Genomic DNA, 11597 nt, shown 5'->3' on the forward strand with positions numbered 1-11597 from the left:
AGTACAAAAGCTTTCATCACCACCAAGGAAATCAATACAGTTAAATTAGCGTAGTGGAAAATATCATTACAGTGGAAATTTTAGTATAACACATAGGTTCTAAGGCCCAGTCAATGGCCCACTTATTTCAAGCAATATTGTTTTAACCGTATCCCAGTAAAACAGAGAACTCAGGCAGCTTCTGAATAGTCATTGTGTACACAATTCATACTTCTGTCTAAGTCCCAGCAAATTGAATGGGGTTATTTGCCCAATATCTACCCACAACAAAAGATAGCTGTGTGTTTTTTATTCTCTTATATAAGTGAATCCAACTCAAAGATGTTTAAATGAAAGATGATATTAAAACCACTTGTACTTCCCTTTACTTCCCTTTACATATCCAAATGGATTAATGGCAGATGACTTTTCTTACAAGAGATGTGCCTTTCCATCAACCTAGCCCTTGGGAAATGGCAACATCGTGACTCTTCAGGTTAGGAACAAATACAAATTGAAATAAAATGTGACCTTTAATGTGAATGACTGATCTCTCTCATGTCCTCTTGGATAAATCTGTTTTTTTTTTTTTTTTTTTTCCTGTAAACTTTCACCAGGAGAAGAGGTACCGTTTCCAGAACCAGGTGGACAAAATGAAGGAAAAAGTCAAGAATGTGGAGGAAAGATCAAAGGAATTTGTGAACAGAGTGGAAGAAAAGAGTCATGATCTAATTCAAAAGTGGGAAGAGAAGTCAAGGGAATTCATTGGCAACTTCCTAGAACTGTTTGGACCTGATGGAGCATGGGTATGTAATTATTTAACTTTACCCCACAATGATGAGTGTTTTCAGTTTATCCTCCTTTTTATGGAGCCACTCAAGGGTGCCCCTTATCTCAGATCCACTGTGTGCCCTCTACTTTAGGCATCAGCCTGAACGACTTCAAGTCCATGTCACTTCCTTCCTGAGTTTCTGCTTTACTCGTCAATATGGCACCCAGTAGCACACAAAGCCAGGTCTGGTCTCAGTTTCTAGTTCTTATCCAGAGCTTGGAAGCCATTTGATGATCTTTGAGTGTCTATTGCTTCAGGGGTTGATGCTGTCACTCATCTCAGTCTCCCCATTGGAGATGATGAAAGTTTGGGAGTACAGATGAAGTGAGCTAGTGGCAGCATGGAGCTTGTGTTACAAGACGTGGATGATGGGCTCTTGGATCAACTACTGGCAATTACGTTTTGGGGAGGAGAATCCAAAGAAATGTACTATGTCAGTCAGTTTTTGTTTTCAGGAGCCTTCCTCTTTTACTAGTTGGAAGAGAGAGAGAGAGAAGAAGTAGGAGTTAGCCCTACATCTGTGTCCATCGTGCCCTGATTTTCCCCTGGTTTTTCATGACATGCAAGTGTTGGGATAAGGCACAGCAGTCTTTCGTGACTGGGGCCATGATCTGAATCTTAAAACTGAGAGGAAATGTAGAGGGTCTCCTTGCCTAAAATCTGAACGACTCTGAATGATAACTACGGAAAGGGAAAAGAAAATTCTGGAAACCTCCACTGGTACTTTATGGGTATTTCTATTGTGCATGCCCTTCCCAAGTAAATACCAGTATTGTCAGGAGAGTTGATGAGGGGTCTGTAAAAGAGATACCAAAAGTTTACTTTAGAGACACTAAAGGATTGATGAGGGTTGTATGAAAGAGATACTAAAAATGAAATTTCCTTCTACAACAAAAAGACGTAATTCCATTTGATTTCTCTGATTTTAAGTAGCCTGGATTTCCTATTATAACATGAGAAGTCGCTACCAAAATCCACTTTGACTTAATTATTTTATTGGCAGGTTGTCCGTGCTACCTCTGCTTGTTTGAGCTCATTCATTATAGGATTATCTAAAAGTAAAACACTCAATTAGTAATAGAAAAAGAACAATGTTTGGGAAGTTGGGAGAGATGCTTTGCTTAATACCTGGCAGCCTCTAAGTGATTATAGAGGTGGGTGTCATAGGCCAACCGTGTCCTATCGGCTGAGTCTGAGAGGGGTGAAAGGTTTACAAGGATTGCATGAGCCTTCGAAGACTCCTAGAAAGAGCTGGCAAAGGTGGAAGAGCCAAGGGCTGGGCTCCTTTTCATTTTCTGCAGGCCTGTTAAAAATTTCAGCTCAGATAATTTAATTCCTGGTACATTTCTTAATGTTCTTGTCTATGCATGGCACTATGCATAAAGAAGAACATAAAAACAGACAAAGTACAGACCCTGTTCTCTGGTGTCTATGACATATGGTCTGAAATTTCCCATTTAATCTAGTGTGTATTTTAATAGTTCACATTTTCACAACTAATTTCCAGGCTCTGAAGAAGCAGCTAGAAGTTTTTAATGAAACCATGTAGGTGTTCATTCGTTTACAGGGATTCAGAAACCTGTCTCTGCTGATAAGAGCTGGTATAATAACTCAAGGGGGTGGATGTTTTCTCCACTTGGAGTGAGTAAAGTCAAGGAAAAAATGTAATTTCCCACTTTGGGAGGCCGAGGTGGACGGATCACCTGAGGCCAGGAGTTTGAGGCCAGCCTGGCCAACATGGTGAAACCCCGTCTCTACTAAAAATACAAAAAAAGTTAGCCAGGTGTGGTGGCGCATACTTGTAGTCCCAGCTACTCAGGAGGCTGAGGCAGGAGAGTTGCTTGAGCCCAGGAGGCAGAGGTTGCAGTGAGCCCAGATCATGCCACTGTATTCCAGCCTGAGTGACAGAGCGACACCCTGTCTCAAAATACATATATGTGTGTGTGTGTATATGTGTGGTACATGTGTGTAAATGTATGTGTATATATGTATATATGTGTGTGTATATATATGTGTATGTGTGTGTATATATGTGTGTGTATATGTGTGTATATCTCTGTGTGTATATCTGTGTGTGTGAATATATGTGTATATGTATGTGTGTATATATGTGTTTGTATATATGTGTATATGTGTGTATATATGTGCGTTTTTGTATATATGTGTATATGTGTGTATATGTGTGTGTATGTATATATATATAATTTCATAAAAACTATAGACCTTAGTCATTTCAGGCTCCCAGTGAAGGTGAAATAGTAGCTGGAATTGTTCTTGGGAGTCTGATGACAGCAAGACAAGGTGATTTTTAAGAAATGAAACCCAGTGTAGAGACTGGAGGTTTTTCTTTTTAAAACTTGCTATTAGTGTCAAAACTGTTATTACCATTAATTTACCATATCAGCCAGACTAAGACATTACTTTTTTTCTGTTGACATTAAAAATACAGGAATAGTTACAAGGATGTTAAATGCCAAGATAAGCAATTTGCTTTTCATGAATATGCTATTATTATAATTCTTTATTTGTGAATTTGGGACTGGAACTCATTTCTTAAAATAGAGGATCTGTATTACCGGCAAATACAGTACTGTTACAAACAACCCAAACTTGGAAAGGCACAAAATAGAAGGATTTAAGATACAAATTCTGGTACAACGAGACTGGTATGCAGCATAGTATGTAACTTATAGTGGATATTCCATAAATGTTTCTGGGTTAAATGAATGTATGAATGAATGGATGTATGAGGAAGACCTATTCATGGAACCTTCCAGCATCTGCAAAGGATTTGTATGGTAAGACCTAAATCCCCAACCCCATATACATGTGTGTGTGTGTGTGTGTGTGTGCGTGTGTGTGTGTGTGTAGACAGATAGATAGATGATAAATAGATAGATAGCCTTAGCCTTTCCTTGCTCATGGTGCTAGGTACAGGACTTTATTACAACTTGGTGTTTGGTGGATCAAATTCAGTACGCAGACGTAGTGTGCTTTGCCCTTAATAATGTTTTAAAATTTATTTTAGGGAAGGCATGAGCTCTTGTTTGCCATAGTCACACCTTGCTCCGCTGCTCCTTCCCCCTTCCCTAACCTGACTCCCACATTTATGCAGCCCATCTGGCCCCAGGGAATATTTGAATTTGCTCCTTGTGGTATAGTCTTTTTTTAAGCTGGGTCTCACTCTGTTGCCCAGGCTGGAGTGCAGTAGCATGATCATGGCTCACTGCAACCTCAAATTCCTGGGCTCAAGCAATCCTCCCACCTCAGCCTCCCAGAGAGCTGGGACTACAGGTGTGTGCCACCATGCCCAGCTAATTTTTAAATTTTTTGTAGAGATACAGTCTTACTCTGTTGTCCAGACTGGAGTGCAGTGGTGTGATCATGACTCACTGTAACCTCGAACTCCTGGGCTCAAGAGACCCTCTTGCCTTGGCCTACCAAGGCGCTGGGGTTACAGGCATGAGCCACCGTGCCTGGCCATAGTCTTTAAGTCTCCCCAAGTGACCTCATATTTGACATTAAGGATGGCAATCTAAAATTGAAACCCTTACATGCTATCTCTGAGTAGGAAGTAGTGATGATGATGATGATCATAGTAAACAAGAAGAAGATGATGACGATGCTATTGTCTGAAAGTTGTATAGCAGGTTGAATTCTTTTTTCAATGTCCTTGCACATTTATTCTACCCATTTTATTTATTCATTTGTTTTTATTTATTTATTTTTGAGATGGAGTCTCACTCACTCTGTCACCCCAGGTGGAGTGCAATGGCATGATCTTGGTTCACTGCAACCTCTGCCTCCTGGGCTCAAGCGATTCTCCTGCCTCAGCCTCCCGAGTAGCTGGGACTACAGGCATGTGCTACCATGCCCGGCTAATTTTTGTATTTTTAGTAGAAACGGGGTTTCACCATGTTGGCCAGGCTGGTCTCAAACTCCTGACCTCAAGTGATCCACTCACCTTGGCCTCCCCTCACCCATTTTAACCACACAAGAAGGTAGTACTATAGCCATTTTGTAGATAAATATATAGATATAGACAAAGGCCTAAAAAATTCTACTATGAAACATTCCCATGGTCTCACAGGAGTTGGTAGGCACTAGGGTGGAGCCTGGGGCTAGCCTCTTTCTCCTGGTCATGTCTGTATCCTTCACCATAGGCATGTCCACATGATGCAGTCATTTTGCTTCATTTTCCTTTGGTCAGGGTGTGTCACTGTAGAGAAACTGAGGTCTACCAACATCCCCCTAAGGCCTGTGACAATGCCGGGTGCCAGAATTGTACTTGAGACCAGGCCATCTAGATTTATGATAGGCACTCTCAGCCCTCTACTGCGGTCTCTAGGCTTTCTCAGCGAGCAGAAAGTGTGGTGTCTATGGCTACATTAGTTAGCTTTTGGTGGCAACAAATTACCTCAAAACTTGGTGGCTTAAAACGACAAACATTTATTATCTCACGGTCTCTGAGGGTCAGGAATCAGGAAGCAGCCCAGATGGATGGTTCTGACTCGGTCTTTCATGAAGTTTCAGTCAAGATGCCAGCTGGCGGCCGGGCACAGTAGTTCACGCCTGTAATCCCAGTACTTTGGGAGGCTGAAGCAGGTGGATCACCTGAGGTCAGGAGTTCAAGACCAGTCTGGCCAACATGGTGAAACCCCATCTTTACTAAAAATACAAAAATTAGCCAGGCATGGTGCTACACGGTTGTAGTCCCAGCTACTTGGGAGGCTGAGGCAGGAGAATCGCTTGAACCCGGAAGGCGGAGGTTGCAATGAATCGAGATTGCACCAATGCACTCCAGCCTGGGGGACAAGAGTGAAACTCTGTCTCAAAGAACAAATTTGTGACAAATATATTCATAAACATAAAATGTACCATTTTAACCTTTCTTTTTTCTTTTTCTTTTTCTTTTTTTTTTTTTTTTTTTTTCTGAGACTGAGCCTCGCTCTTGTCTACCAGGCTGGAGTGCAATGGCGTGATCTCGCCTCACTGCAACGTCCACCTCCTAGGTTCAACTGATTCTCCTGTCTCAGCCTCCCAAGTAGCTGGAATTACAGGCATGTGCCACCACCATGCCTGGCTACTATTTATATTTTTAGTAGAGACGGGGTTTTGCCATGTTGGCCAGAATAGTCTTGAACTCCTGACCTTAGGTGATCCACCTGCCTCAACCTCCCAAAGAGCTGGGATTACAGGCGTGAGCCTCTGTGCCTGGCGCATTTTAACCATTTTAAGTGCACAGTTTAGTGGGATTAAATGGTTGCGTTCACATTGTCCTGCAACCATCACCACCATCCATCTCCAGAACTTCTTCATCATCCCAAACAAAAATTGTAACCATTAAACAAGAACTCCCTATCCCCTTCTGCCCCCAGCCCCTGGCAGCCAGCCTTCTACTTTCTGCCTCTACAAATTTGACCACTCTATGTACCTCATATGAATGGAATAATACAGTATTTGTCCTTCTGTGGCTGGCATATTTCACTTAACATGATGTCTTCAGGGTTCATCCATGTTGTAGCATGTGTCAGAATTTTCTTTCTTTTGAAGGCTGAATGATATTCCATTTTATGTGTACGTCACATCTTTTTTATCCATTATTCCATTGATGGACGTTCGGGTTGTTGTGAACACTGGTGTTCAAATTCTGCTTTCAATTCTTTTGGGTATATACTGAGAAATAGAATTGCTGGACCGCATGGTAATGCTATGTTTAATTTTTTTGAGGAGCTGCCTTACTGTTTTCCATAGTGGCCGCACAGTTTTACATTTCCACTAGCAATGCACAGGGTTCTAATTTCTCCACATCCTCACCAACACTTGTTATTTTCTGTTTGTTTGTTTTTTTAAATAATCATCCTAATTTTAGGCATTGCTAATTTTTAAGATTTTTGATTTTGAGAAAAGAGCTACAAAATACAGTTTGTGGATCTGAATTAGATTTCCCACCTGAGACTTTGACAGTTTTAAAATTTGTGTCTTTTTTTTTTTTTTTTTTTTTTTTAAAGGTTATTGTTGCTGTTTTTAAGACAGAGTCTTGCTCTGTCGCCCAGGCTGGAATGCAATGGCGCAATCTTGGCTCACTGCAACTTTCGCCTCCTGGGTTCAAGTGATTCTTCTGCCTCAGCCTCCTGAGTAGCTGGGACTACAGGCATACGCCACCATGCCTGACTAATTTTTGTGTTTTTAGTAGAGATAGGGTTTCACCATGTTGGCCAGGCTGGTCTCAAACTCCTGAGCTGACCTCAAGTGATCCACCCACCTCGGCCTCCTGAAGAGCTGGGATTACAGGCATGAGCCACTGAGCCTGGCCTAAAATTTTTATCCTTAAACAAAGGTACAAGTAAAATGTGAATAAACATGAAAAGTTTCTTACTATGCAACTGGCTAATTACAAGAGAGGTGGTCATGAGCAAGGGGTCACTTTCTGAGTAGGTGGCTTAAGGCAAGTTCATTTGCCTCTCTGGGACTTAGTCATAGCATCAGTGAATGGGGAAGTAAACATAGCTGCCACATAGGGCTGTTGCGAGGATTACATAGGTTCACACTTCATTTTTAAAAATGTTATTTTTTGAGACAGGGTCTTGCTATGTTGGCCAGGCTAGAGTGTAGTGGTACAATCACGGGTCACTGCAACCTTGAACTCCCAGGCTCAAGCGATCTTCCCACCTAAACCCTCTCCCTGCTCAACCTGAGTACCTGGGACTACAGGTGCATACCACTATGCCCAGCTAAGTTTTTCAAAATTGTTTGTAGAGATGGGGGTCTCACTATGTTGCCCAGGCTGATCTCAAACTCCTGGACTCAAGCAGTCCTCCCACCTCAGCCTCCCAAAATGTTGGGATTATAGGCATGAGCCACCACACCCAGCCTGGCTCACACTTCAGCGCCCTTAGAGCAGTGCCTGGCACCCATGTTGGGCACCGTGTAAAGGTTAGTTGTTGTTATTGATTTGGCCAGAACTGAAGCATGGGCCCTTTTCTCTCCTTGAGTTTCATCTTGCTTACCCAAGGCCCAAACCAAACCAGATTGTACTAGGAACTTTTTCATTTCTTTTTGGCAGATATGCCAGAATATATCTGAAATACTGCAACCTTTAAAGGCATTTGTCAAGACATTTATTTCCCCACTAGATGTTAAGTACTTCTGGTTTTTTGTTTGTTTGTTTTTGTTTTTTGAGACAGAGTCTTGCTCTGTCGCCCAGGCTGGAGCGCAATGGCATGATCTCGCCTCACTGCAACCTCCACCTCCTGGGTTCAAATGATTCTTCTGCCTCAGCCTCCCAAGTAGCTAGGATTACAGACACCTGCCACCACGCCCAGGTAATTTTTGTATTTTTAGTAGAGACACGGTTTCACCATGTTGGCCAGGTTGCTCTCGAACTCTCGAACTCATGATCCGCCCCCCTCGGCCTCCTAAAGTGCTGGGATTACAGGCATGAGGCACCACACCTGACTGATGTTAAGTACTTCTTAAAAGGGAAAACTTTTAGGAGAGAAATAGAAAATTACTTTCATATGGACAGGACTATAAATGGGATTATTTTCTTGGGGGAAAACTTTATAAATGGAAACCTCTTAATACAGTGAGAGACTGGATTTAAATACCTTTACTCTTGGAAAATGCCATGCATGCTCTTCCTTATTTGTTATATTTGTAAAGTGCTTTTCTTCCCAGGAAGCTCATTACAAACTGTCTCCTGACTGTATTGAATTCAGCTCCTTTGCAGGGGAACCACCCTTCAAAATGCACCAGAAACAGATCAGAGAGCTGGCAAATTGAGGCTGGGAGTTATTTTGCATGGATGTTGCATTTTATGAAGTGCGACACCGTTGTTTATCATTGAAGATTCAAGTTCGTTCATCCCCTCAGGCAGAATATTCTCAGCTATGAGCTTGATTCAAACTACAGTAGACAAGTCGTAGATTTCTTAGAAAGTGAACTTCTAATGGAAATGCTGACAATCCATTAACAGCAGGAGGGCTAATGGCTGCCACAAAAAATATACTTAAAGATTACAGTAATAAAAACACATATTTTAAAGTGCCTGCTAGAAGTTCAAGAATGTTTTTAAATGTTGCTGTTAATAATAGGTCACCCAATCCTTATGGCATTTGATTTTGTCTCATAAATGGGTTTAATCTAAGGGAGTGCTGTTGTACTGCACCTTTTTTTTCTGTTTGAGGGGGATTTGATGTCTTTTGGCAGAATTATCAATGCCTTAATGGAAGGTCAATAATTGGTATATTAGCAGACGTGTAGAATTTTAAATCTGGAAAAGACCTGAGCAATCAGCCATCATATGTTATTATATCTGCTAGAGGAAACTTGGGACTCTAAAAAGTAAGGGGCTAGAGCTTAGAAAGGAAAAATGAGTGTTGGGGGCAGGCAGTGCTATTGGTGATGTGCCTGTGGCGTTAATAGTTCCTTACCAATGTCATTAGTGTAACACCTGCCCTTCTGCCTAATCTCCTTGCTTGGGTTACCTGAGTTCTTTCTTCCTACTGTGATGCTTTTTTATGATGATAAAAGTAATATATATTCATTATGTAACTATTAGAAAGTAAAGAAGGGGCTGAAAATCACTCGCAGTCTCATCATCCAGAGCAGTCTCTGTTAACATTTCGGGTTATCACTCCCATCTGTTTCCCATCTCCATATATGTACATTCCTTCTACAAACTTGAGATCATGCAGTACATAGTGTTCTAAAATCATTTTGGCTTTGCAGTTGCTCATGAGCATTTTCTCACATGATGAAACATTATTTAAGAACCTGATTCTCCTCATCTACTTATTATATCATCTTGGAGTTGTACAGGTTTCTCTAACCTACTTAGAGAATTTGCAGTGTTGTTTGTTATACATTGCATTGAATATTCATTATACACAATAAAGATTTACTTACATCTCTGATTATCTCCTCAAAATAGAAATTTTTGCATCTATTGCCAAATTACCCCTCAGAAAGGCATTGCTATTTTATCCTCTTACCAGCAGTAACATGAGGGTAGCCCTTTTCCTGAGTCCTCACTAGCTGTAACAAATTTTTAAAACTTTAGCAATCTGATATATAAAATGTATCTCATTTCAACCATTTGCATTTGTTCGACTACTAGTGATGATGAACAGTTTTCCTAGCTCATTTACAAATTTCTCTTGTGACTTGCCTATACAGGCCATATGTTCATTTTTCTACTAAGCTTTTCACCTTCTTCTTTTTGATTTATAAGCTCTGTCTATATACCGAGATCTATCATTTGTAGGTAAACGTTGCAAAAAATTCCATGATTTTTTCATTTGCCTTTTATCTTATTTCATGGTGGGTTTTGTTGTTGTTGTTGTTGTTGTTTTTTGAGGTACAGAAATTTAAAAATTTTGGGTAGTTAAATGTCAATGTTTTTCTTCATGGTTTCCTTCTTTGCTTTTATGCCGACACCCAAAGGTATTTCCAAAACACAGATCTGATCAAACTCCGCCCTTGATTAAAATCTTTCTGGGGTTCTTGAGTAGGAGATCCAGTCTCCTTGTGGTGCTCTAGGTCCAGACCATTGCCACCCCATGGGCATTTGGGATTCTGACCACACCAAGCAACTTAGACTTAGTACTCCTTACTTAGCGTGCTCTGCTTGGAAAGGCCATCCTCTACCAGCTCCCATGGACCCACTCTCCATCTCCACCCACCTCTTCCTGGTCATTATCAAAGACCCAGCTGAGACATGACTACATCTTCTACCCTCTTCTTCCTCCCCTTCCTCCTGTGTAGCACCTGGTCCCCAGAAGATCTCTGTAATGGTTTGTAAAATGAATAATCCAAAGGACAAGTCTAAGATGGTAACTAGGAGAATTGGCTTTCAGGGCCAGTTTCGTATCAAAAGATTGAACTGAGTGGCTGGGGGCTAAGGCTCAAATGTGAGCAATTGAAAGACCCCAGGCAGCACAGGCAGGATGCTCAGGAGTTGGTGGGATGCAGCGTCTGGGGGGCTGAGCAGCAGGCAGCAGGCACGGTAGGCTGGCGGCACTGGAGGCCCAGTGGGAGCATCAGGGAAGGGCTCCATTCTGAAAGCACCCAGCAACCATCACATGAGGCCCCAAATTGGTAAACTGATCTTAACCACCAAAATCTCCTCCCACCCCACAGTCTTCCCCAAACTGGGAAATGGCATCACTGCTTTCCAATTTCTCAGGCCCGAGACTGGAGTCACTTGATTCCCGTTCCTCCCACACCCCATGTCCCATCTGTCAGTGAGTCCTGTTGGCTCTACCGTGAAAACATAGCCAGACCACATACTGTAGGATTCCATTTTGATGACATTCTAGAAAAGGCACAACTGTAGGGACAAAAAAAAAAAAACAGATCTGTTGCCAGTGGCTGGGGGAGGGGAGACTCCAAAGGGTCACAAGGGAATTTGGGAACTGATGGGACCCTCCTATGCCTTGATTGCAGTGGTGGTCACTCAACTGTATGCATCTGTCAAAACTCACAGAACTGGCCGGGCGCGGTGGCTCACGCCTGTAATCCCAGCACTTTGGGAGGCTGAAGCGGGTGGATCACGAGGTCAGGAGATCGAGACCATCCTGGCTAATACGGTGAAACCCCATCTCTACTAAAAATACAAAAAATTAGCTGGGCGGGGTGGTGGGCACCTATAGTCCCAGCTACTCGGGAGGCTGAGGCAGGAGAAGGGTGTGAACCCGGGAGGCGGACCTTGCAGTGAGCCGAGATCGCATCACTGCACTCCAGCCTGGGCGACAGAGTGAGACTCCGTCTCAAAAAACAAACA

The 11597-nt window shown here is 42.2% G+C and overlaps 1 protein-coding gene across 1 annotated transcript in view; it reads left to right on the forward strand.

Moving 5' to 3' along the window:
• PCYT1B (phosphate cytidylyltransferase 1, choline, beta) overlaps positions 1-11597 on the forward strand; it is an 86905-nt gene that overhangs the window by 72583 nt on the left and 2725 nt on the right. Inside the window, exon 7 of the mRNA XM_023202587.1 lies at positions 597-785. Coding sequence (XP_023058355.1) covers positions 597-785 — 189 coding nt within the window. The remainder of the gene's footprint in view (positions 1-596; positions 786-11597) is intronic.

This window comes from Piliocolobus tephrosceles, chromosome 12 (assembly GCF_002776525.5).
Source record: "Piliocolobus tephrosceles isolate RC106 chromosome 12, ASM277652v3, whole genome shotgun sequence".
Classification (NCBI taxonomy): Eukaryota; Metazoa; Chordata; class Mammalia; order Primates; family Cercopithecidae; genus Piliocolobus; species Piliocolobus tephrosceles.